At 38.9% G+C, this 27,754-nt stretch overlaps 2 protein-coding genes across 2 annotated transcripts; one reads left to right on the top strand and one right to left on the bottom strand.

Annotated features, from left to right (window-relative positions):
• Positions 1-10,092, bottom strand: LOC134740807 (transcription elongation factor SPT5). Its single transcript, XM_063673428.1, has 6 exons — positions 9,714-10,092; positions 9,449-9,527; positions 7,746-7,877; positions 3,824-6,325; positions 2,949-3,131; positions 1-1,867 (listed from the first exon to the last, which is right to left on the bottom strand). The coding sequence occupies exons 1-6, from the start codon at positions 9,959-9,961 to the stop codon at positions 1,733-1,735; spliced, it is 3,279 nt and encodes a 1,092-aa protein (XP_063529498.1). The 5' UTR covers positions 9,962-10,092; the 3' UTR covers positions 1-1,732.
• Positions 10,093-10,204: 112 nt separating this feature from the next.
• Positions 10,205-27,542, top strand: LOC134740826 (SH2/SH3 adapter protein dreadlocks). The gene is made up of 9 exons (XM_063673470.1): positions 10,205-10,842; positions 13,652-13,845; positions 14,041-14,191; positions 15,134-15,240; positions 15,805-15,892; positions 16,465-16,655; positions 16,915-17,065; positions 17,498-17,653; positions 18,486-27,542. Exons 1-9 carry the CDS (start codon positions 10,738-10,740, stop codon positions 18,540-18,542), a joined length of 1,200 nt encoding a protein of 399 aa, XP_063529540.1. The 5' UTR covers positions 10,205-10,737; the 3' UTR covers positions 18,543-27,542.
• Positions 27,543-27,754: the final 212 nt, after the last annotated feature.

The raw sequence follows: 27,754 nt of genomic DNA, 5'->3' as shown, positions 1-27,754 counted from the left end.
CAAACGGCAGACACCCACATTTTCTGCAACATGACCTTGGTAGAAGCGAGACGATTTTAAACCACTGCTTCTGCCATTGGTTGGCAGAGCACGCCTGTCTACCAAGGGCGTTTAAAGGTCATGCAGAATTTGTTTTCAACCACTTGCTACATGGCTTAAAACCACTGTTTTTCTACCAACGTCATGTTGCAGAAACTGTGGTTGTCTGCCGCCTGGCACATGCTTAACGATGTCATGTCCGTCGATAATAAATTATAATCTGACTGGAAGGTCTTTGTCAACTCTGATTTGGTCTCTATAATTCCCGGTGCGTTACACTTTGTATGTATACGGGATGTCATAGTGAGCAACTTTTATTATGGGACCAATGGGATTATAATAAAACATGTTGTGACGAATGACATCTTGGTTCAAGAAGTATGTTCGTAACCATAAAATGATTTGACGTCATCAAAAATATAATATTCCTCATTGGAATACAGATCTATCAAGATTAACTAAAGATGAGAAGAACAATGGAAATGCATTGGAAACGAAATAATAATAATTTCTTAAGGCTAATTACTTATTTCATAAAAGTTTCTAGACATAATTAGCACTTTCTATAGCTGGATACATCTCACAAAATAAGACTGCTCTTAACAAATAAAATAAACGGATTTCAAAACAGCGCATGAAGGATTCTCAAAAGCAAAAGGTGTTAAGTTAGTTAAGTTAATATGTCTCACGATAGTTTAAATTCGAGCAAAAGGTGTCTTGATACCAGTGCTAGGTCCTCGGCATAAGTATTTAATACGCCGCTCTTGAACTTTTTTGGTGACGGAGCCCTTTTGAAAAGCGAAATATTTGACGGAGCCCCAAATTAAAGATTTTCCATAGCCAAAGACTAGCCATACATAGAAGAGCTGGATTTCCTACAAAGGCTTTGCGGAGCCCTAGGCCTCCGAGGAGCACACGTTGAGAATGGCGCGGCGACAGACAAGTATTAAATCAACCTCGTGCATTGCGATATTGGAATAATCATACAAGGTTTCTTAAATTATCAATCGTATTTCTCTAGCCGCTGGAATAAACAGGCTGCATTCTGTCGATTCATGCAAGGTGTATGTCGGGTTCTCAGCAGAATTATACAGGATGTCCTCAAGTTATACAGAATGTCCTGAAGTTATACAGGTTGTTTATGCGGTGCTCTTGCAGAGATGGCGTAGCTGCATGATCTTGATGGCGGTTCCGAACTTGACCATACCTTGTTTCTCGATACTGAGTGCCCTAGACAGAATTATACAGGATGTCCTGAAGTTATACAGGGTGTTTACGCGGTGCTCATCTTGCAGAGATGGCGTAGATGCATGATCTTGATGTCGTCGGTGCAGAATTTGACCACGCCCTGTTTCTCGATACCGAGTGCCCAAGACAAAATTATACAAGTTGTCCTGAAGTTATACAGTGTGTTTACGCGGTGCTCATCTTGCAGAGATGGCGTAGCTGCATGATCTTGATGTCGTCGGTGCCGAATTTGACCACGTCCTGTTTCTCGATACCGAGTGCCCTAGACAAAATTATACAAGTTGTCCTGAAGTTATACAGGGTGTTTACGCGGTGCTCATCTTGCAGAGATGGCGTAGCTGCATGATCTTGATGTCGTCGGTGCCGAATTTGACCACGCCCTGTTTCTCGATACCGAGTGCCCTAGACAAAATTATACAAGTTGTCCTGAAGTTATACAGGGTGTTTACGCGGTGCTCATCTTGCATAGATGGCGTAGCTGCATGATCTTGATGTCGTCAGTGCCGAATTTGACGACGCCTTCTTGGTTCTCGATACTGATGAGTTGTCCGACGGCTTCGCGCTCTTCGCCGGCCACCACCTGTAATATTACATAATGTTATAAGTTACGCCTATGTGATTGATAGCCCTAGATAGAGTTGACATCTAGATTGCTACAGTGTTGGGGGCTTGTTGGTCAATAAGGGCAATAAGGTATACAATCTTTTGACTAACTTTGTGGTTTGGTAAATAAAAAGGGTCAAAATATTTTTTGTCTTTTTAGGGTTCCGTACCGCAAAAGAAAAAAACGGAACCCTTATAGGATCACTCGTGCGTCTGTCTGTCTGTCCGTCTGTCAAAGCCTATTTTCTCAGAAACTACTGGACCAATTAAGTTGTAGTTTGGTATACATACGTAAGTTTGTGACCCAAAGACGGAAATGTAACGTAAACAAATGAATTTTAAACATGGGGCCACTTTTGGGGGGTAAATGAGAAAATTAAAAAATAAAGTTTTTCAAACTATATCGTGTTACATATCAAATAAAAGAGCTCATTGTTTGAATCTCAAATAGATTTTTTTTTATAATTTTAGGATAAACAATTTAGAAGTAATTCAAGAAAATAGGCAAAAATGACCATTCCCCCCTTTATCTCTGAAACTACTGGGTCTAAAATTTTGAAAAAAATCCACAATATAGCTCTTTACCTACAGATCACAGGAAAACCTATTAGAAATGTGCAGTCAAGCGTGAGTCGGACTTAATTACTTAGTTTTTGATCCGACCCTACGGGTTTTTTTTAAGACACTCACGTTTCACATAAAAAATACATTGTTTAAATTGTGTTATGTACGGAACCCTTGGAACGCGAGTCCGACTCGCACTTGGCCGGTCTTACTATGTGTCAACACACAACTAATCCTATGACTAATACTATGTGTCAAAGGTTTAAATAAATAAAATGTGAAGTTTTCAACCAGTTGATAAGGTTGATTTCTAATTGATGCTATATGGAAATAGCGCCTTACTGACAAGCGACAATAAGTACCCTTTTGGTTGAAGATGGCACAAATAAAAAGGGTCAAAATTATTTACGTTGTCTTTTTTTTAAAGATGCGATGGGATGGAATCTTCGAATTGGTGGTATTTTTAGTCTTAGCCTTTTAGCATGTCGGCCTACCTTGACTCTTTCTCCAGACGCGGGTACTACTGGCTCCAGTAAAGCCCCGGGAACATTGACAACGCGGTCTTCCCTGGGCAAGTAGACCGCGCACATGGCCCCGGACAGACCGCGGACCACGCCGGTCTGACCGGCGAGACCGGCCAGACCGTCGTCTTCTGAGCCGCGGATTCGAACTTCCACCTGCGAATAAAAGGTTGGTTATACATTTAAGTCTTTTTTATAGAACAGGGAATTAATACTGAATCACACAAGTTTAAACTTTCACTATTTTAATTTTTTTATACATTATTATTTACGAAAACTGTTATTTAAAAACTTAATAACATGTGATGTGATTACATGTGTGCGTGATTGAATATTATTATTTACGAAAACGTGATTTAATCAAAACGATTTTATTATTTCAGTAATTAAACATTTTATGAATATTAATAATGTTAGTTGTAAAAAGTATTTTAAGTAATCTCTCGCACACGCATCACTCGCCATTTTTAATTTTTACTTTTTAAATAGTGACGAGCAAAGAGGACAAGGATTATCGGTTTTTTTCTGGGTTGAAAACCGGTAATGATAAAATGTCAGTGAGGGTGCAACAGTAGCACTATACATAGACATAGACAATAAATGCATTTTTAAAAATGGAATTTGCATTTTATACTGCTCGCTATTGCTATGAAATGGTCTGTGGCTCCTATGGGGAAAAATCTTGGAAAATCGATCATACATTGGGAGCGGAAAATTTTCACGGCGAAACTAGTCGAGGGTCACAAGATCAGGGGATTGCATATTTTATCGTTTTTTTTTTTACACAAAAAATCTTAATATGTTATAATACATTTTCGTAGAAATATAAAATTGTAAATCCCACTCACCTCTGTAGTATGCCAGTCTCCGCCCGCCTCCCCGGCGAACGGGCTCCTCGGCGAGTACCCGGCCGGGGACGGCGTGCCCAGGTACCCCGCCGCGTACCCCGCCGGGGACGGCGACGGCTGGTACGGGCTGTAGCTGTGGTCCGAGCCGTACATCGTGCCCGGGGTCTGCGGCGTGAACGGCCCCGCGGCGTACGGCGCCGGGTACGAGGCCGGCGACTCGTCGAGGCCGTAGTCGAAGTCCGGCCGGGCCGGGGTCGCGGCCGCCGCCGGGTCCCACGCGCCGTGCGCCGGCGTGCGGGACCCGTCGTGCGACGGCGTGGCCGAGCCGTAGTGCGGCGTGCGGTTCCCGACGTCGTATATGGGCGTCTGGGAGCCGTGCATGGGGGTCTTGATGCCGGTGTCGCGGTACGTGGGCGTGGCGGCGCCGGCGGCCGTCGGCGTCCGTCCGGGAGTGCGGCTGTAGAACGACGAGGACCCGTCCTTGGATGGAGCTCCGACGTTCGCGATGTGACTCCGGTCGACGGAGATGGTTTGGCAGGCGGAGTGGAGTTCGACCCTGGCCGTGCTTCCTGTGGCGTCTTTGACGATCCCGACGTTGCCTTTGTAAGGTCCTCCGGTGATTTTGATAGTCTGTCCGATGAGTTCCCTGTCTCTAGTGGCGCCTCCGCCTCGCCCGGCCCCGCGGCCTCGGCCTCGAGGCGTGGCCCCGCCTCGGCCGGAAGGATGCATCGGAGATTGTATGCGAGGAGACATAAAGCCGAGCGACAGTTGGTTCGCCGCCGAGGGATTCTTATTCCCCCCGGCCAGCTGAAGATGTCGAGTCTTACACACGAATATGCCGCCGTTGTCTAAGTACATTCTCGACTGCAGAAAAGCGAAGTTTCTGTACAGATGTTTAATCTCCCCGTTGCGCCCCGCGTGCGGTCCGTCGATAACTTTGACTATATCTTTCTTCTGTATCGTATTCTGCTCGGAATCTAACGCTTTCGTGAAGCGGTTCTCGCGTCGTTTCTGTAAAGCTTGGGGCTTACATTCGATCACTTTCCCTTGCATGCCTAGGACATGGAAATTCTCCTTTTCCAGTCGAACTATGACTCCGACGGTCTGTGGATCTAATTGTACCATATCGCCCCATTGGAACTGTCCGAGGGAATCTACACCGGTTGCCATATCTGAGCATAGTTGGAGATCTCTGGGCAACACTTCCAGCTCGTGCATGGTCAAATCAGAGACTAATACGACTCTATGAGGCTCCACTCTGACGATAAGACCGGTATCGCCTTCATATCGACCGGCTAAAACCTTTACATGGTCACCCTGTTTAAAATACTTTCTTAACTCATTAGGTTTGAAGACGAGAGGGTCTTTCAAAGCGTCGTGTTTGGGCATGACGGTGATCATAGAACCATCTATAGCTATAATCCTGGCCTGCAGGTTAGCCAGATCACCAGAGCACACTTCGACATTGTCACCCATAGAGAAAGAGTGCAGACTTGTTGGATCATCTTTGGCGGGCGCTGCAAGCTCAATATCTATTCCCTCCGGCTGTTCCTCAAACCTTTCCAATTCCATCAAAGTCGGCTTAACACCTTCAGCCAATATGGCTGACATAGTAAAGTTTTTATAAAGGAAACCTTTTCTAGAGTATCTGTTGCCTTCAAAGAGTAAGAAGTCGCCGTCAGATGTGACTTCGCCACCGATAGCTCTGATGGCTTCAGGGTCGAATGGTTTGGCAGCGGGGCGTTTCTTCTTCTTACGTTTTGCCGCTTCACTCTCGCTCTGAACTGTTCTTAAAGCACCTCTTAATCTAGTGTAGTCTATCCTAGGAAGCAGCTTTAGATGCACTTGGTTCTGAGCCAGATCCACATAGTCTACCTGAGCTATATCATCTTTATATAAACCTCTCTTCAACCTCACCCATTGCTTGGATTTCAATCCAGACTGTTCTTTCACTACTCTCAAAACATCTGTCATTTCCTTAATGGGAACCATGTCCTGCTTCCAAATACCCATCCTGAGCGTCCCCACATTAGTAATAAGCGATTTTACGTGAGTTTGCTTGTACGCCTCAATGTAAATATACCCTTTCACACCTTCTGGAGCAACAACGGATTTAATTTGGAATGGTTCTTCAGAAAACTGATAAGCGATGAACTTTCTCATTAAAAGTAACACTGTAGCCTTTTCCTCTCCGATTCTGCATTTGACCATCCAGAGATTGGGGTCTTTAATGCCCGGTAAGAGAGTTTGCTGTGTGATTTCATCGGACATTTCCTCACCACCTTCACCGAAGTGCCTCAACGCAACGGATTCATCAGCATACTTGTTCCGGAAGTACTCCTCAATCTTCTCGGCCTTCTGCGTGTCCCAGAGGTTGGTGCCGCGACGCCGGCCTTCTATCTCCCGGGCCGTGGGCCCCATCTCGTCCACCTCATTGCCGACGATGCCCATCTCCTGGGCTCCCTCTTCCCATTCGTCATCTTCTTCAACTTCGTCATCTACCTACAAAGAGAGAAGCAGATTTATGAATTGTCTCGCTTGGCCACTCGGCAATCAATATTTGAAATTCTTTAGGATGATTTTAACCGCCGTTTGTTGTCCTGTTGTTTGGCAGACGCATACTAGAGGTCAAAACAAAATTGCTTTCTTGGAGTTAGATATGAATTATTATCAAAATTGCTTTCTTGGGGTTAGATATGAGGGTATGAGGTATCATTTGTGGTATATTGTACAAAAAAAAGCAGCCATATCGTATCTGGAATCTGGAGGAGGCCAAACTTGGTATGTTTTGAAAATTATTTTTGTATTAATTAAAAAAAAATGGCTGAAATGTAATGATGTGGTTTATATGTAGAATCATAAGTTTGTGGACTCTTATGTTTAAGGTACAGCATCAAACTTTGGGGAAACAGCTTCAAATACAATATAAATAGAGCCATGATAGTACAAAAAAGAGCAATCCGAACAATAATGCGCATACCACAATGGGCATCTTGCCGTGATCACTTCTCAAGGTTGGGTATCTTGACAGCTCCTTCGTTATACGTGCTCGTTTTGATGACTGACTTTGTGAAAAATATTGCTAATTTTGAGTCTTCCGCGGAGCAGGAGTTGCGCTTTCAAACACGAACAAAAAACATAAAGCACTTCTTCTGTCCTAAACAACAAGTAGCAAGGCATAGTGTAAGATACCAAGCCATTCGAATTTTTAACCAACTATCTAATATTTAATAACCACTTGAAGATATTTTTATTGAGGGGGTGCTTTTACAGTAGTGACGAGATATTTGCAAATTAAACTGTTTTCACAAAATTATCTTATGTAACTTTACATATAGGTACACATGAATGATGACATTTTTATTACCTACTTTATCTGTACTTTGTTTTTGTTTTTTGTTTCAAGTTTATTTTTGGAATTTTATTTCTTGACATGTCCCGCTATTATTTATGTGCTAATACATAGTTTGTATGATTTTTTTAACACAATATCATATTGTTATAGAAATAAATAAATGAATGAATGAATGAATGAATGTTTATTGCAATAAATATATTTGCAAACAACTTCATTGGCACTCAACTAAATGGTAATTATTTCTTTTGTAGTGCAATAAAGTTGCACTATGAAAAATCATGTTTCCGTCAAAAGGTTTGGTTTCGGTCGAATGTTCGTTTTAAGTTTTGGCAAAACTCCAGTTTTGGTCAAAAACAATTTTTAACATACTTAGGGTTGCTTGCATCATACATTGGTAATCATTATGCAATAAATTTTACAAAAAAAAAAAAAAAATGGGACATGAACTACGTTTCACTAATTACGTTATTATGAGTAATTATGATGATGATGTACTATAAGTTGCACAAATGTAGCCAACCCTTAGATTAGGGATTGCTTACAGCAATAACAGGAGAAAGTTACCTCAGCCTCATCAATGATGAAGCCTCCATAGCGACTGTCTTTCTTCCGCTTCTTCCTGTGCCGCGCCTCCTCTTCATCTTCGTCATACTCTTCTGAGTCCACCAGGTCCTCGCCTTCTGGCTCTTCCTCATCCTAGAATTACAAGGAATTAGTTGTTGAAAATATACAATATAGAGAAACTATTCTCTTAGTTGGCTTAAAATCATGTCAAGTTAGGTTAGATTTGTTCAATGATGATCATAACTAGCTAATTTAAGAAGACAAAATTGAATAAACCACCAAAGAAAGGTTTATCTTAATTTTATCGTTTTAACCAAAAAGTACTGAGCATGGTAACCAGTGTCATAACAGGTCATGGACTATTTAACAAACATCTTTTTATAACAGGTATCACAGACAGTCCCCTATGCAGAGGATGCATGGAGACAGAAGAAACAGCCTCTCACATGGTGCTGGAATGCAGCGGAGTGGCCTAATACAGGGCAAAACATCTCGGATCCCCGAGAGACCTCCCCGAGGTTCTACTCAACATCAAAGGTTTGATAGGATTCCTCAGATAGCCTACTCCCCCATGTCACGCAAAATAGGCGCCAGTCGTTGAGTTGCGGAAAATCGCCCGAACTACAATACAATACAAATGCACTTTATACAAGAGCTATTGTGAAAATAGCTCCCTTAATTTTTATCAACAATGCCACCACTGTTATTTTATTATTATTATTAAAGCCTTTATTATACGAACTGTTGACTTTATGTAACAATTATTAATATTTATTGTATGTTTCTTCCATATGCATATTCGTAAGGTCTTTTTGACCTAGGCCTCTTCCGAATCGCCTTTTTCTATTATATTTAAGTATTTGTCCAACATTTTTTTCCATTTTTGTCTGTCTGTTGCCATTTCTTTCCAGTTTTTTTTTCCCATCTTGTTTTTGGTTTGCCTTTTTTTCTCTTACCAATCTTTGGATTCCAATTTGTTGCTGTTTTTGTCCATCTGTTATTTTTCATCCTCGCTATGTGCCCTGCCCAATTGTATTTTTGTTTCAGTATATGTATCGCCGCATCTATAAATTTTGTTCTTCTTCTAATCTCTGTGTTTCTAACTCTGTTTGATAACATAATGTTAAGGACACTTCTCTCCATTGACCGTTGACATACTTGAATTCGTTTGATGATATCTCCTGTGAGTGACCATGTTTGACTACCATACGTGAGACAGGGTAGAATGCATGAGTCAAAGGCTAGTTTTTTTAGTTTCATTGGTATTTTCTTCTTGAATATATCTTTCATAGACCAGTACTTCTTCCATGTCTGTCCAATTCTTCTTGTTATTTCCTTGTATGTGCAGTCTGTGAATGATACCTGTTTTCCAAGATATATATACTCGTCAACGTATTCCAATGATGTACTCTCTATTTGTATAGTAACTTTTTTTGAGTTGGTCATAACTTTCGTTTTTTCCTCATTCATTTCTAAACCTGCTTGTTGGCTTTGTGAATTTAGTTCCCTCAGAAGTATACTGAGCTCCGTTGCACTGTGGGCTAATATTACCAGGTCATCAGCAAATCGGAGATTTGATAAATATTTGTTGTTTATCTTGATGCCTTTTCGTCTTTCTTCCCAGTTTAGTTTTTTGAATATTTCTTCTGCCAAATGCCACCACTGTATGCAAACATTTTTATAGAAGGGTTTCTAAAACTGACCTCAACTTCTTCATCACCAGAAGCCTCCTTGGCCTCGTTGTCTCGGTTACGACTGCCTCCAGACCCGGCAGACCTACTCCTGTAACATAAACATTATAATTAGGTCTAATCCGTCTAATCTAATTTAAACTTGTAGTTAGATTGTAGATCTGCATCAGTGCGTGGCAAGTAACGTTGCAGCACAAATAAAAGGAGTACAGAATTACACTTACAAAATGTAGGACGTATTAGGAAGATAGAACAGCTACTAAAATTATGGCTTTACCTTGATCGTGAGCGGGATCGTGAGCGGGATCGCGAGCGCGATCGTGAACGCGAAGGCGACCGGGAGCGGGAGCGCGAGCGGCTAGGGCTCCGGCTCGGTGTGCGGCTCCCCGAGCGGGACCGAGAACGGGACACCGAGCGAGACTTCGCAGACCTATTTGACGCGGCACTCCGCCTGGAACGGTTCGACACCACGCTACCAGCCTCCGAACCGCTCCCGGAGTAATTACTGGCCTCCGAATCAGACATGACGATTTCAAACTATCACTGACTTGAAGCCATGTAATTATTTGGGAAAATTCACTTCACTGCACTACAATATTACGCGTCTATACCTCACGACACAATACAGCCAAATAAAATGTAAAATGGTTGAAGGTTGAAGATAATGACAGCGGACATAAATCGTTCAGGTCTACAACAAAACCGCCTTGTTATGAAATTCTTGTTCTTCCACAAAAATTAAAATATGCTGAAAATAAGAAAGAAAAACAATAAAATAAATAGTAGTCACTATCAAACGTTATCATAAAAAAATATTAAATTTACACGAGTCAAACAACTTTCTAAAAAAAAAACAGAAGTGCTGCATTTTGTCAATGGTAGTTAAGAAAAATTGCGATAAAAAACTTTTCTTGTCTATTGATTCATCCATCGTTGCCCCACCGACTGATGTGAAATTTTCTCGATAAATTCTTTAATTTATCGTTTTATAAGAAAATTCTACTTAGAATTAACGTATAGACTAACGGGGCAATCGTTAAATTCAACCTAAATATAGGCTCGTGTCGCAAAACGGCTTAAACCTTCTTCGTGTATGTCACCTGTGCGTTCATCGGGCGATAGCTTTCGATCGGTTTCGCACGTCCTACAATAAACAATAGTTTGTTTTTGCGGCGTATTCACGCGGGCGATCGATCGCGTGCGGTGTTGTGCAGTGGTAATGGTCGGTGCAGTGGCGGTGGAGGTGGAGATGCATCAGTGAAGGGAAGGAGCGCTAGCAGCAGGGCTCGCCAGGGACTCAGATGTTGGAGACGCGAACCGCGCGCGCCGCAGACTCGGTGTGGGCGAGCAAGCCGCTGCCGGCGCCGCACGCCATGGCCAACCCGAGACATGGGAAAAACGCTCAGGTAACTAACTACCACTCTTTGCTAAAGATCACCCTGCATTAGTCACTGACCTCGTGCATTGTATCACTGAACCACATAGATACTTAAAGTATTTTTGTAGCCAGCAACAAGTCTGTACCAGTTCCCTTGACAATCAGAAAGTTGATTGTCATGGAACCAGCCTATCCTAAAAATAGTCATTCTGGCTTAGAAAGAATAGATCGATTGATTCTAGACTGCTTTATAGATTCTTGATTCTGAGCCTAAATCAAGTGTGAATCATAAATTCTGAATCTGGGAAACCCTACCGTCTTATGTCCTTTGACTCATATAACTATTGAAAGTCATATTATATTTAAGCTATAAGACTCGGTAAAACCCATGATAAATTATATTGAAATGTTTTAAAATTCTTATAAGAATTATATTATTGTATTATAGTGATGGGCCGAATTCGGTAATTATTCGGTATTCGGCATATTTTTCAATCATTGATTTGGTTGAATAGTTTTATTCGCACTGCCGAATATTTACTGATTAAACAAATCTGTTTTAGGGGCATCCCCTAGCTGGCGCGGGTGCACTTTGCGATCATAGGGCCTATCACAAAGACCGAGGTTTACAAATTGTGTGCATCTTTCTCTTTTATTCCAATTATGGCGTAATTATGGTGACAATGAAAGATGCCCACAATTTGCGAACTTCGGTGTTCATGGTAGGCCTTCATAATTCATAATTATTTATTGCAACCATGGTACAATATAGATGTCAATTATAATATAAAATGTCTCACATGGGTAAACACCCTCACACCACCTCAACACCTCACCCTGTAAGGGCACAGCATATCAATAGGTTCCGTTTCTTTTCATAAAATTTCCCAAGTCAGAAGGGGCTTTTCGAGCCAATTTTCGGTCAGAAGGGGAAGGATCAAAAGCACGTGAAGAGTGCTGAGCGCGGGCCTATATGCACTTCTTTTTGTTTTAGTTTTTAAGGTAGTTTTAGCCCAACCGAATATTTGGTTCCGTATCCTCTTCCTCCTTTGACAGTTTCGCACCCCACAAAATACCACATATTCATAGGCTTGACAGGAGAAACCTATACTCGTGCCAGCTGTAAAAATGCTTGACTGGCCAACCCCATTTACATTATACAGGTAGTATGCTGAATTGTTATTAAATTGAATTGTTATTGTTGAATGGAAAAACAAGATTCGAGCCCTACACCCCAGCAGGGGGTAACAGGAAATGAAGAAGAAGGGAGATGCTGAATTGTTGGGGCTCGTAATGGAATCTAAAATAATTCAATGCTATCAATTGGAAGCTATTATAAGGCCTAATAATATTATGCTACCTATTCTAAGCAAGCTTAGTAATCATCTTTCTCGCGTTGTCCTGGATTTTTCGCCACGCCTCATGGGGGAGCCTGGGGTCTGCTTGGCACCAAATTTAGGCATTAGTTTTTAAGCAAGCTTAGTACTAGCATTTAATTATTAAGGTTCTATTGGGTTCTATACACATAAATAAGTTTTTAAGCAAAGCACTGAAATCTAGGTCTTGTGAGTTATAGTTAATTAAATTCGATAAAGCTGCGTAACAACTTTTACGTAAAACGTAGTTTGATCAAGTTACGCTTTACATACGCTCGTCTGTTCATCTAATCTAAAGACGCGATTCACTTCGTGATTTTCTTTCGAGTTGCTTTATTTTCTACAGTTAAGAGTTAAAGTTAAGTGACGCATTGCAACAATGAACTACGAAGTAAGATGGAACAAAAGTAAAGTTATAATGTAGCCACCCACTGGTGTCAAAAATAAGATGTAAATAAACAAAAAAATTGGTAATCCTTCCATACCTATTTTTATTTTTATTTTTTCGTAATTTTTTTTTAATGACAGTCTGATCAGGCTTGGCAAATAAACCAATTTTATAAAACTATTAAATCTCACAACGCAATGTTTACAAAGTTGTTTATAAAACCATATTACATTGTCTTTATAAACATCCCTACATAATTGGCTGCGCACATAGACACCGCACTGGCATGTTAACTAATCTTACTAATTAACAGAGCCAGAGGAAATATGACGCAGTATCTGTCCTGAAGTATTAAAATATAGTTGATTTGCCGTACGGGAAGCTATGGATAGTGTTAAAAACTAATTTAAAATCTGATTAATTATTAAAATGGTTTTTCAGTGTTGTTGTTCCTGTAATAATCTTAGCAGAGGAAACTGTTTTCTGGTACGTTATGGTTTTGTTAGATCTTAATGTGCTATTTCCTGAAAACCATGTGGTTTTATACCACGCCGGTAGGTACCTACACTCGCCGCTCAAATCGTTTACTGCTAAACTGCGCTCGTAGCGCTACTACGTAAACGATAGAATTGTTTTCTCGATATGAAGCGAAAATATTTTGTAGAAGTGTAACTATAATGCGTCATGATTGGTGCTGATTGTGTTAATAAGCGGTGCCCAAACCTTACGAATGCTTGATTCTTGGATTACTTAGGGAGTTTTTTAGGAAACATCTCATTAGACCTAAGAAACATGTTTAAATGACAAGAGCAAAATAAATATTGGATAGTTTGTAGATCTAACAGAGGGGAACTTTATTTTATAGACTTTGGGTCGGTTGCACCAACTGTTTGTCATCGTTAAAGAGTTCGCTAAAATTGATTGTATGGAAAGTTTCATAGTAAACCGCCGCGGCGTGCCGGGTGACGTTGATCAGTCTGTCAAGTGTGGATGGTGCAACTGGCACTTACACTTCATTAAAGATAATTCAAATATTGTTTATACAAAGCTGCTGAATAGTGTTTCTCTTTCAGGAGGACGTGTGCTATGTGGTCGCGAAATACGACTACGCAGCGCAGGGCGCCCAAGAACTCGATCTGCGCAAGAACGAGCGATACCTCCTGCTCGACGACTCGAAACACTGGTGGCGTGTACAGAATGCACGCTCCCAGTCGGGCTATGTACCTAGCAACTATGTCAAGAAGGAGAAGCCTTCGCTCTTTGACAGGTAAGACTAGTTCAGCAACTACCTACGCCTCACAGACGACTCGAAACACCGGTGGCGTGTACAGAATGCACGCTTATGTGCACAGTTATATAGTGTGTGTCAAAACTACCGGCGCAAGAAACTCGGCGGGTTTGAGACTATAATATTGTGTAAGTGTCCCATAATATGTATTTATTTGTATAATTTTTGTTTCAGTATTAAGAAGAAAGTTAAAAAAGGCTCCGGTTCGAAGACACTTCCCTCTAACAGCTCTCCAGTCCGCGGCGGCACCGAGTCGCCCGGAGCGAGGCGCGTCGCAGAACCAACGGAGGCATTAGGGACCGCCGTCGTCAAGTACAACTATCAAGTAAGTTCCCATTAAATCCCTTATTCCAAAACCTTTCGTAGGCTATTAGCCGCTTAACTCACAACAATACGCTGTTATGCTACTACAACCTTACCTTTCCTCTGCCGAACTTCAAATTTTTGCTAACATGCTAAGTGCCCCCGCAATCGTGACATGTCAAGGGAAATGCTGACTTGTGGCCCTATGCGCGTTGGAGGGTCTGTCATCTTTTGGCCTACATACAATACAATACAATACAAATGCATTTATTTCATTACTTTTTACAGCTTTTCTTAGTTATAAGGGTTAGGTAGGTAATTAGTCCCATATTAATTAGGTATAAAGAGCAAGTAGGTAAGTATTACCAGTTTTGGCCGAACGTTAATTGCAATTAACCATTAACCAGTACAAATTGAACCGTAAACCGTAACGGTCAGTTACAGTTTACGGTTCAATTTGTACTGGTTAATGGTTAATTGCATTAACGTTTCGGCCAACTGTTTCATTTTCAACTGCCAACACTGAGTATTACATCTGAAATCTATACTTAAAACATGGGGCTTCTGTGCTGTCTTCTACAGTTAACGCTGGCTCCCTATAGTTTTTGGTTTTCCCTACTGCCCCACAAATGGTCTCGCCGGAAGACCAGCGCTGACTTTAGGGTTAGCATTATGCTGAGGCGGAACCATTTCGTGGTAAACTAGGTATATACTTTTTTGTTTTAAACAAACTTTTTCTTTGTAATACGTTTGTATGAAATGTAGTTTACCATGAATAAATGAATTCTATTCTATTCCATATGGATTAAGCTAACGACGGTAGTGTTATCGCCATTAATTCAACTGACGCGCGCGGAATATGAGCCTTCGTACATTCTGACAAGATTCACGATGACGCGCCGCACACCATAGTCGTGTTATTACACCAGTAAATAAATAGATGAGCAAACTGTTTTTTTTTCAGGCGCAACAACCCGACGAGTTGTCGCTCACCAAAGGGACCAGAATCCTGATCCTGGAGAAGAGCAACGATGGATGGTGGCGGGGGCAGTACCAGGGGCACACTGGATGGTGAGTCATCTCCTAGTCTTAGTACTTTCAGGGTTTAATCTTAAAGGAGTTTGGCCTCTATTTCCAACCTAATTTCAAGAAAGCACTATTTACAAAAGCGACTCCCATCTGACCTTCCAAACAAGACGGGTAAGACGTACTACTGGAATTAGTTCGGTTTCCTCACGATGTTTTTCTTTGCCGAAAAACAGTTCAATATGAGTGCCGCAAAGCAATAGCACAGGGCGGATACATCAAAAATCACTTGCGTTTCTATGTGTGAACGGCACGTCTGTACACGCGTCATGCGGCATAGTGTGAGTAAGTTGCTTAAAAATAGTACTGAGCGGCCGGCAAACGGCCGTCAATCTGCTGTCGCGGGGCGAGGTAATTCGAGTCAAGACGGGGTGGTGCGTGGCCGTTCTGTATGATAATACTATTACCTATTCTGTAGCAATGGGTCGAGGAGGCTATAAAGGAGTTAGAAAGGAGATTCTATGTGGAAAATTTCGAAGTCAGTTTATCTTGTTTATTTAGTCTTAATTAATAAATTATCTTAATAAATCGGATGGTCTCTTTGTTAAGGTTTCCGTCCAACTACACGAGCGAAGAGGGTGATGCCGAGGACCCGGTCCACACTTACGCTATGGCGGAGAACGTTCTAGATATTGTTGTAAGTACACACATTTAGAAGATCATTTCCATTTATACATAACTTTTAAATACATCTGGACCTGTGTTGGCCGAACGTTAATTGCAATTAACCATTAACCAGTACAAATTGAACCGCAAACCGTAACGGACGGTTACAGTTTACGGTTCAATTTGTACTGGTTAATGGTTAATTGCATTAACGTGCCGGCCAACACTGATCTGGATAGTAATGCAAGATAAGGATATGATTTTGCTTCATTGCTGTATTTACATATTTCATTCAGAATTGTATGCGAATGAAGATTCGGATGGTACGGCAATGCCTATTTTGTTTGTTTTGTATCAATAGAGTGAAAATGATTTCTGCCTTATATGAGTCTAAAATAACAAATGCTCGGGATCTAACGGGTTAAGAATATAAAATTAAAATGATGTATAAAAGTATATTGTATAGTCAGGAACTTTGATAAATTTCTGATTCTAATATCCATCACAAGTTCGCAACTCCAGCCGTTCAATCTTCTCTGTTAATTTTTTCAGGAAAATTACCTAAAATAATTTTTGAGTAAATAAAATGTTTTCGTTCTTCAGGTGGCATTATACTCGTTCACATCGAACAACGAGCAAGAGTTATCGTTCGAGAAGGGCGATCGGCTGGAGATCGTGGAGAGGCCGCCCTCCGACCCCGAGTGGTACCGCGCGCGGGACTCGCGCGGGCGACAGGGGCTAGTACCGCGCAACTACCTGCAGGAGCTGGCCGACTACCTCGCCATGCCATATAGGTAAGAAAAAAAAAAAACAACTATTCCCGCGGCTTCGTTCGCGTGGAATAGGTATTTTCATAGTAAATTTCTCCCCCTTCTCCCCTTTTTTAGAGATGATTTCCAGGATAAAAACTTTCCATTGCTTCCCGGGGCTCAATCTATCTAATTTAAATTTATTTAGCGGTCTAAACGTGAAAAAGTAAGAGACGGGCAGAGTTACTTTTCATAAGATTTTCTAAAATTAAACTGTTATTTATCAAAACTGTTTTTTTTTTAGTGAAGCGACGGAAGGCGGTCGAGCCGTGGCGGGAACTGGTGCCCAGGGTCGAGCCTGGTACTACGGCGCCATCACGCGCACGCAGTGCGACACGCTGCTCAACCAGCACGGACATGACGGCGACTTCCTCATCAGAGACTCCGAGACTAATGTTAGTATAACTACGCCCGTGCACACACATACGCTCGCGCACGTACACAGACACACACGCACCCACGCGCAAATACGGGCAATACACGCGCGCCAGTGCCAGCACGCGAACGCATGCATGCACGCTTGCACTTATACACGCACGCGCGCACCTATATACACACACAGGCTAGTACGCACGCATACACATACATATACTCACGCACGTACAGTCAGCTGCAGAGAGAGGTGACACTCCCTGCATAGAAATTTATTTGAAAGGGGGATGGGGGTGGGAGTCACTTCTCTGCAGCTGACTGTACATTTAAGTCGTTAAAAGTTTTAATACGTTACATATTACTGCAAACATTTTTGAATAAATTAGAGCTATTTATAGTTAAATTACTATAGTATGCAAAACTATATATTTTATAACAATATATTTCGTTTTCAGGTTGGCGATTTTTCAGTATCCCTAAAAGCGCCGGGCCGTAATAAACACTTCCGCGTCCACGTGTCCGGGTCCCTGTACTGCATCGGGCAACGCAAGTTCCCGACACTCGACCAGCTGGTCACCCACTACCAACGGGCGCCCATCTACACGAACAAGGTAAACACTTCCGCGTCCACGTGTCCACGTGTCTTAAAGCCTTAAGTTAGTAAGCCATTTTACTTAAAGGAAATATTCTTTTATTTTTAAAAAGAAACAAAACTGCATTTAAAGATTTTTTTCTCTTTTTATATGATGACGTGTTTGTTTGACTTTGCTGGCCTGAGGGAAGAATATGGAATACGCTTAAGGCTATTTACTTTATTAGGCATTTTTTTACCATTACTGCATATTTTATTTAGTTTGTTTCGCCCGGGAATCGAACCGACTCAAAATAAAAAAATAATAAACACTCGCTATTTTATTCTACTAGACAATACAATTAATATGATATCATCTCTTCAAGATACATTAGGTCTTACACTCTTCTGTCGTACAAAATATTCATGAAATCGAATATTTAGTACTCAAGAATATTTTTAGACGAGCAAAATAAAAAATTAAAAAAATCTTTGAATACAAAAAACAATGTTATGTGATTATTAAATCTATAATCAAATTGACATGTAACTTTCGTAATGAATAAAGAAATTGAAATTAAATGCAGTTTTGGTTCTTTTTAAAAATAAAAATAAATGTTTTCTTTAAGTAAAATAAGGTAACTTAAGGTTTTAAGGCACTTTCCCTCCAGGGCCCATAAAATTTTTCCACCCTGTATTTAAATTTCGCGATTTCGGGGTTGTGTTCCCATAGTAAAAGTTGCTCATTATAATCCTAAAACCTCTCTGGCAACGGGAATGCACTTATTTTTTAGCCAACGTGTATAGTTGTGTCGTCATGTAGACTGCGTGGAAGGGTTGGTGGTCGACAATAATATCGGTTGTGGTCGCAGGCGGGCGAAAAGCTGTACCTGGTGCGCCCGCTGCCCCGCGCCGACCCGCCCTGCTGAGTGCTCACCGTCACCACCGCCACCACCACCACCACCGCCACCACCGCACCACACTGGTAGCCGCCATTTTATTTTACTTTTATGATATGTGACGTTTTCAATCTAGAGGTACCACATTGCCGCTTACCATAAGGACGAAATTTGCTTGTATCCACATACAAATAACCTGTCAGAGCGTCCTTATGGCAAGTGACAATGTGGTACCTTATGCTTGAAAACGACACATTTTTACACACTATACATATTTGTAATAACCGGTCGGCATCATATACCTAGATAATGGCGGTCAAAATAACCACATGTATCGAAACACATCCTATTAACTTCCATGGTGACCGACATGTGTTAAAATATTTTTCACCGTCACTATTTATTAGCCCATGACTGAACGAAACGAACTTAAAATAAAGATCAAATGAAACGCATTTCGTAATCAACAAACAATATTTAAATAAAATTTTTGCTACTTAACTAAGTAGTAAAACTAGCTAAATTCAGCTATATTTAAAAACAGCTCCATTGTATAAATACAATAGAAACAAAAAAAATTGGTGAATTTTAGGCCAATAAACACAATAAGTTACAATAAACCCCATAACTATTGTGTGTATTGATAGCTATACTTGTATGTTTCGCATATTGTTCCAACTAATCCGAGAGTATTTATTCATATCTCAGATATTAGTGAATCTAAATAAAACAACGCTTTAAAAAATCCCTAAACAAAACGCGAAACAAACAAACTAAAATGGCGGAACCTAGCGAAGCGAATACTATAATTAACTTTAGATACCGTAATGAAATTACTGACTTTCCACGCTTCCTTTACTAATATTCCTCATTTCATTCAAAGTCAATTTGTAAACAATTTTCATTCCAATATACTGTAAAATTAAACTATACAGGGCCTTGTATCAAAAATTATTAGTCGTTCTGACTTGGTTTTAAAAATATGACTTAAGTATTTATACCAGTGTTGGCTGAACGTTAATTGCAATTAACCATTAACCAGTACAAATTGAACCGTAAACCGTAACGGACGGTAACAGCTTCGGGTTCAATTTGTACTGGTTAATGATTAATTGCATTAACGTTTCGGCCAACACTGATTTATACTTATATACTCGCTACAAAAGTTGTATCAGTCAAAAACGTTCAGTTTGATAGTCAATTTACGACATATATTAAATTAATTAGATATATTATTAGTTGCGCCATTAGAAAGGCTCCTTAAGGAATAAAATCTGACCAAGTAACAGATATAAATTTTGAAAAACAAGGCCCTGTTAAGTTTAACTATGGCTACCTTGAACGGTTAACATGACGTCAAATTGCGATTATTCTCAGTATTTCATTGTTTTCAATGAAACATTTAGGACAAAAAAAATCGCACTAAATGTGAGCGCCATGTTACTCGCGCCAAGCTTTAAAACGCATTTCATTTTTGCCAACCACAACATTGCATCTCTTTTCTTTTGGCATACGAAAACAAGAGATGCAATTATTAGGCCTTTGGCCTTATAAAGTTAGTCGAAACAGGGCCAATGTTTCATTAGTAACTTATCTTTGTTTAATATAGTACAAGTTTATAGGGTTTTTATACTAATGAAATATCGAACCCCTTAAGCAAATATACTTGAAGTGCCGATTTCGGATCCTACAAGAAACTTTAACATATGGATACTGGTTTTAAGGCCTAATTGTATAGTGTCCTATAACAAAACCTACCAACGACAATTTTTGTAAACAACTAGAGTCCGTCTGAGCTAACTCAACGTATTCATAGGAATTTGACGTTTGTGCTATACTACTACGTTCTGTCACTGGAAAGTCCGCAGATTTAGCTTGGCCCGACTTTAGCGACCAGAACAGTAAAAAAAAACAATTTCATATATCTGACATGTTATGTCACTCATTGTCTCGTGTGTTCCCTCAACTAATTATTAGACCCTGGAGTTGTAAATTTGCGACGACCTTGACATATTTAATTTAATTAATGTCATTAACGGGTCTAACGTGATTAAACTTCATTATTTTACCTTTTTTCCGACGTTTCAGCTAGGTTGCACTAGCTGTGGTCACGGAAGACAAAACGCGAGAGTTTAAAGTGTTATAGTTAATTTAAAATAGAAATTTGACTATCATTTGGACGCGATATCTCAAGCAGTGTTGGCCGAACGTTAATTGCAATTAACCATTAACCAGTACAAATTGAACCGTAAACCGTAACGGACGGTTACAGTTTACGGTTCAATTTGTACTGGTTAATGGTTAATTGCATTAACGTTTCGTCCAACACTGATCTCAAGGGTTCATCCGAGTACCGAACTTTGTGCCATTATATGGTATGTTGTTTCTTAGGCTCGGAATTTAGGTAAAAAAAACTTAAATGTCTTGTTCTGTAAATGAAGTTCTTTGTAGGAGAACGAAACCGGCCACTTGCCTAGTTTAATACGGCGTTGATGCAACGCCAAAATATTAATAATTACAATAATAAACCAAAAATTGGCTTCTTTATTGCATCTCTAATAGCATAAGACCATTTTCTATATCATATTATTTAGGTAAGTTACAGTAGAGTAATGTAAAATGTTTTTTATAGTTCATGTGTAGATACGTGAGACGTGTGTGCGTCATAGTTTAAATGCTTCATACAAATTAATATATGAGTGATTGCAAAAAGGGCGGTTTGGTAAAGTTTGATATGTAAATAATTTGATTATATTTTGACTTCCTAGATCTAAAAGGAGTGAATAAAAAACCACGTGACTTAGTCGTTTAGCTAATGATTTCATATATAAAATTGTACCTCAGTGGCCGAATGACCAAGTTCTGTGGTTTTTAGTTTACATTACTTCATAAAGTAATGAAAATCAAATACCATATGGACATATCCATATGGAATGGAATAGACTATAGATTCCTCAATAACATAATGTAGGATCTGCCAAAATGCCATAGGTTCTTTTTTAATAAAACGAATGTGGATTATGTGTGTGTAATATTATTATTTAGATTTATATACGCAGTATTCAAACAATAATTTGCACATAAATAAGGAATATGATTTTAAGTAGGTACTTTTTCATAACTTATAACCATTTGTAAACTTTTTTGTCTATAAATGGTTCATAAAAACTTCCCTTTTTGCAATTGTCGATCCAAACACATTTTATACACACCAGTACGCATATACGTTGTGATGTTTGGCCACGTAAGTTATATGTAAGTCATTCAGGGAGGTCGCGGGTCGGGGGATTTTGTACTTTTTTATAAAAGGGCATAGTGCCCGAGTAATACCTAATACCGGAGACTAAAATAGTATAAAGTCAAGGAAAAACGTGCCGTAAATAATTTTACTATATTTTTTTAGGGCATCTTTTGAAATCTAAACTCATTTCACAGGCTGGGCTCTTTACGGGAGGGTTATATACAAATCGGCTGATAGTATATGGTTTTGTGTAGTAAAACAATTAAGTATCTATCCATCGATGGTAAGATAAACCTGAGAATGATATGTGAATGGCCAATTTGCCATACGTATAATGGAGTGACGTAGCTTGTCGCGGTCGCCATGTAAGGTGCCAAAATGAAAGAACAATCTATTGATGAGTAAATACTAATTTATTTCGAATCTAGTGTTTAGAATCTAGAATATCTAGATTATATCGGATAAACAAAAGCCTACGACATTCGTTCGATACACACGTCACGTTTTTCTTTAATTTTAACACTATTACATTAGTCTCTGTTAAAACAAAGACAATGAGACAAAATAGTTTATTCTGAGGCGTAATTAGACAAATTATTTCGTCTCATTGGAATTGTTTTGCGTAGAATAAAGTCTGATTAGGAACGCGTAGACTGTTTCCGCAACTTAAGTCTTTTGACAACGAATTAGGTCCCAGTGCGAAGGAGACGGTCGCAGTTCAAACTGTCATTTATATCTTTATTTAGTATTGTTTAGTAACCATAACCCAAGCCTTATTGAGGTAATAGTGGGGCTAGGTCGATTGATGTAAGATGTCTCATAATAGTTGTTTATTTAAATGAAGCATACTTTAGGTTGTGATAGTATATGCCAGCCGTAACAGTTCATTGACAATTTATCCAATCATCCTGGTTTTGTGCCAATTTTGTACTAAAATTACGGATTGGTTGGACAAATTGGGTCAATCGATCTATATTTTTCTAGTATCTGTCTTATAAAAATAATATTTAATTGTTTATAACACCATACAAAGGCAAAATAATACACGACGACACGTATGCGTTATGATAAACTTTTTCATATCTCAGATAAGCGAAAAACAAAATAAACTTTTTACGGTTACTTTTTTTTATTGTCTAGTGTGAACTTAGCAATCATAGCATCAAGGTTTTTTGCCACTGTCTTAAAAAAAAGATGTCGTTTGAACTGCGACGGGTAGGATTGGAATCTCAGATTTCCGCTGATGTGACTCTCACTAGTCATAACGCCGGCATCACAAGCAGCGCTTCGCTTTTTATATTATGTCAGATTATACATTACCTTTTATTTACTCGGCTATAACACGGCGTGTGAGCGAGACAGGGCGACGTATGTAGTGGTGTCTCGCTCACATTGGAGCAATGTGTACTGCCTTAGTATACGACCATGCGGGTATCGTATATGTCTAGGTAGTTAATTAATAGTTGACTTAATCTCACTGCTTTAAGGTCTAAAATAGTGTAACTACTAAATGAAAATATTATAGTCATGAAAAAGAACAAAAAATATAATTTAAGACTTAAAAACCCTAGGGATAAAAAGTAATACTTAAGCAATTTTATAATCATAGGGCAAATGTAAGTACTCTAGAAAAATAACTAAATTTATAGATATTTATGGCGAATTTTGCCAATCAGGATTAGACTTCCTTACTTATTAGTTGTATTTCTAGTATGTATATGCATTTGCCCCAATGGATTCCTCTAATAATAAAAACATAGTTGTATACGATTCCCGTATATTTTTGTGTGAAATGAACGACGGCAGCTGTTGTGTTGTTTTTTTATATATATTTATGTTAATTTTGTAGATATTTTAATTTTAACGCAATATATCACATCGACTTGTATTTTGAACTGATTTATGAGTATAGTGTGGATGTAGTTAGTATACAGTCGTGTAAGCTTGTGCCTGCTACAGAGAGCGCACCGCTCTCGGTAAATCGGTCAAACGAACTAGATTCGGTAGTTTAGTTCCTTTAGTTCAGTTCGGTTGTTGAGAGACGGGAGCCCAGGAATGAAAAGGAATCAGTTTTACACTCGATTTTTTTCCAATCTTTGGTATCTGTATATATTTCAAAGTGTACGATATAATATGTCCTTAACACCTTAACACAATAAAAATATTAAAATATATAGAAAAATATTTGATTTTTCCATCTTACTTTTTGGGCTTTGGCGTGTCACGTCGTTCTTTCATCTCGTTCGCACTTGTGCCAGCGACATTGTGAACCGTTTCGTTCCGTCCGTTTTCTGTTTCACTCAGTCAAGCACTTTCCAATCCCACTGAACTAAAGTATCTAAAGAGCGTGCAAAGATTTAGTTCCTTTCGGTCCTTCACGGGATTTCATTCTTAACAGTTCTTAGTTCATGACCGACTCAAGCCTACAGTCGTGGATATTGACCGTATTAGGAACACTCTTGACAGTCCATTATGTACCTTGTCTCTTTTCAATAAGGTTTAAGAATTGTGAGTTGACAGTGGACGATGTACCTCGGAATAATCTTAAATATCGTGTGCCCATCAATGATAGAGTCTGTGCGTAGAATGTATTGGGTCCCATACATTTCACGACTCTTCTCTTTCCGCACAGACTCTATTATATAACTATAGATAGGTTATACTCATATTTGGAGCACAAAAAATAAATACTTCTATAATTACCTACTAAGAAATCTGTTATTTTTGATTAATTTTCGCATTTCAGCCATCTTTGTCATACTTGTTCGTGTGTCTCTTTCTGTGTGCGAGACCTCGTTAGCACGTGCACATATCTCCCTTGTCTAGGCACGACTAAAGGCAGCTTGTACAGTTTGTACAAGGTAACACCTATAACCTATCTTTAGTTATAATATCATTGGTGCCTATGTGTCAAATGTAAAATTTTGAGAGATCATCTTCTCAAAAATATTTCACATTCTTACAGTTTCAATTGTATGCTCGTAATTTTGTGTTCTTATTGCGGGTAAGTGCAGTTTTATTTAAATTATAACTATTCCTAGCGACTACAGGATTGTGTATCGTCCAAGTAAGAGCTCCAATAAAATGTATATCTTTAGAATACATTCGGATACTTCTATAATAAAACCTTTTCCAGGCATAGTATCAACCACATTCAACTTTAGCATCCCGATTTAGGTTCAAACTAGATTGCACTTTCGGGAAATGTAACGACTTGCTGGATTAATTGGCAGTGTTGGCCGAACGTTAATTGCAATTAACCATTAACCAGTACAAATTGAACCGTAAACCGTAATGGACGGTTATATATATATTTGGATTTTCTTGGAAAACCTAGTAGATTTGTGCGGCCTGGAAAAGGGTTAAAAATCCCATTATTTAAATATCACAAAAAAGTTAATATGAGTTAGTTTACCTGAGAAACATCTTATACGGTAGTTGCGAATGAAAATGACTTCATTGGTATCCAAATGTACCCTCAAAGAAATTCTAAAAGTGTATCAGACCGGCTAGCATGAGTTGCGTACTCGCGAGTCTATACTTGAAGTCGCGCTAGATGTATGGAGTCGCGCCCGAGAACGCAACTCATGCTAGCAGGTCAGGTCAGGTGGGGTAAAAAAGAACATAGTTTATTTTGCACGGGATAAGAAATAAAATATGATTCCAAAATTTTGACCATTTTTTTGGCACCAGGCTTGAAAATACTAGTAATTCTAAGTGCGACGAACCCAAAATGTAAGATTAACCGGTTCCCAACTTTTTTTTAATAATGCCCTGGTGTTCGTTTTACACCACCTGTCTTCATATTGGCAGCGATTTAATTTTTTACTTTCAACTGAAATAGATTATTTTTATACAACATTTTGCTTAGCAGCGTATGTAGAATAAGCTAGAACGATCTCTGTGCGACACGCACTGAATGTGTGTTGAGTAAAGCACTGTATAGAACTATCTCTATGCGACACGCACTGAATGTGTGTTGAGTAAAGTACTGTATAGAACTATCTCTATGCGACACGTACTGAATGTGTGTTGAGTAAAGAACTGTATAGAACGATCTCTATGCGACACACAGAATGTGTGTTGAGTAAAGAACTGTATAGAACGATCTCTATGCGACACACAGAATGTGTGTTGAGTAAAGAACTGTATAGAACGATCTCTATGCAACACGCACTGAATGTGTGTTGAGTAAAGAACTGTATGGAACGATCTCTATGCAACACGCACTGAATGTGTGTTGAGTAAAGGGTGTTTTCCGTTCGCTTCCATTATTTTATACGAGCATTTATTTTCTATATGTCCAGATTTGAATATTAACAGTATTTAAGTGATACTCTACAGTAACTATGTACCTTCATGAATTTTATGAGTTAGAATCAGCTTTTGTGTTGGAAAACATCCTTCTGGTTTTGAATACGATTGTGAGTTTGGCATATGACTTGAGTTAATTAAAAGTACAACAGATAACTTGTATTATCCATTTTTAAGAGTGAAATAATAATGATTTAGGAATCAATACATATTTTGATGTCATTCATTGTTATGTGTGTTAACGACATACGACATGTATGTATTTTACACATTTAATTGCAAATAATTGAGTCTTTATGATGTCAATATTGATGTCAAAAACTGCAAAACTCATATGATATGCCAAACGCCTGACTAGATATTTTTAATGTATTGTACTTTTGTACTCGGTAACGTAGAATGAAAAATGTAGTGTTGTACATATTTTATATGATACCTACCCTATTATTGACCAGGATATTGATTAAACATCGCAAGTCTTACGTTAACCGTTTTACCGCCATACGTGAAACGAATACATATATTGTATCGAAAGAATTGGTTTGAAATCTAAATGTAAAAAATAGGAATGTCAAATCACTAAAACGGATAATAAACTCCGAAATAAGCATTTAAAATGCCGTAAACGTCTTAATACATAACTCTGGCAAGAAAATTTCTACTTGTTTAAAATTGAACGAAGGTTAAAAACCGATTAAGATTAACGATTAACAAATTGTTGTTTGACTTTAAACTGTTAATTTTAACAGATGGCTACGTATTTTTCCTTCATGCACCATATAATTATATGGAGCTTATCATGTGGCTATGGCGTATATAAACATGATAGAATTGACAAATGCGTGCAGAAAAGGTTGTAAAAAATTCTAAACTGCATTTGTCTTCCTATTTCGATATCGTTCGGCACAAACACTTACGGGTCACAGAAACGACAAGTGTCAGACATATTTGTTACTAAAATACATTTGACATTAGATAGCACTAAAGTATCTTTAAAGTTTCACACTCGACTTTAAACCGCGCGTTTGGTAGATCAAAATACTGACGGTTTGATATCTAGTGTGGCACGGATTAAAAAAGGAAGCTTGACTTAAACATTGCCAAAAGTAGAGGAATTACGCAAACTTACATTCCTAAGCTTACACTAAAATTTACTGACATATTCGATGTACATTTCAAAACAAATTTGTACCTTAATAATAACCTAATAAGGTGCGTTTTTGTTTTCAAAATTGTAAAGATTATGATCATTTTGGTACCAAAGTACCTCCACCGGAATGAAGCTAACTGTATTAAAATAAGGTTAGTTATAGTGTGATTGAGTTTTTTATTATTTTTGTATTGCTCAAAGTGTAATTTAATTTGTAACCATGTGTTTGTATGTTTTCGTGTATATTCCCGTAACGATGATATGATACCATTGTAAGTGCAGTGTATAATATTTAACTATATAATTTATTTATTAATTTGCAAAATGGTTTTTATTTCATGTTCCCATCTTCCCCAGTTTCAATGTCGTAATTGAAAAAGTGACTTATGTACATTCGAAGGTTCAGTTCAATATTGAGTAACCTGTATTAATGTGTCCCCCCCCCCCCCCCATAAGAATAGGCTTTAAAAAAATGTTAAAAATATTATGGGTGGCAGTGTTGGCCGAACGTTAATTGCAATTAACCATTAACCAGTA

Source organism: Cydia strobilella, chromosome 4, assembly GCF_947568885.1.
Source record: "Cydia strobilella chromosome 4, ilCydStro3.1, whole genome shotgun sequence".
Lineage (NCBI taxonomy): Eukaryota > Metazoa > Arthropoda > Insecta > Lepidoptera > Tortricidae > Cydia > Cydia strobilella.
This window is presented reverse-complemented; position numbering and strand designations above follow the sequence as displayed.

Bases quoted from the DNA above. Each gene is read 5' to 3' on its own strand.
- LOC134740826 (XM_063673470.1), top strand. From the start codon at position 10,738: ATGTTGGAGACGCGAACCGCGCGCGCCGCAGACTCGGTGTGGGCGAGC. The intron at 10,843-13,651 runs GTAACTAACTAC...TTTCTCTTTCAG, and splicing joins GACATGGGAAAAACGCTCAG to GAGGACGTGTGCTATGTGGT. The intron at 17,066-17,497 runs GTTAGTATAACT...TTTCGTTTTCAG, and splicing joins TCAGAGACTCCGAGACTAAT to GTTGGCGATTTTTCAGTATC.
- LOC134740807 (XM_063673428.1), bottom strand. From the start codon at position 9,961: ATGTCTGATTCGGAGGCCAGTAATTACTCCGGGAGCGGTTCGGAGGCT. The intron at 6,326-7,745 runs GTAACTTTCTCC...CTCTCTTTGTAG, and splicing joins TCATCATTGATGAGGCTGAG to GTAGATGACGAAGTTGAAGA. The intron at 1,868-2,948 runs GTAGGCCGACAT...GTAATATTACAG, and splicing joins CGTCTGGAGAAAGAGTCAAG to GTGGTGGCCGGCGAAGAGCG.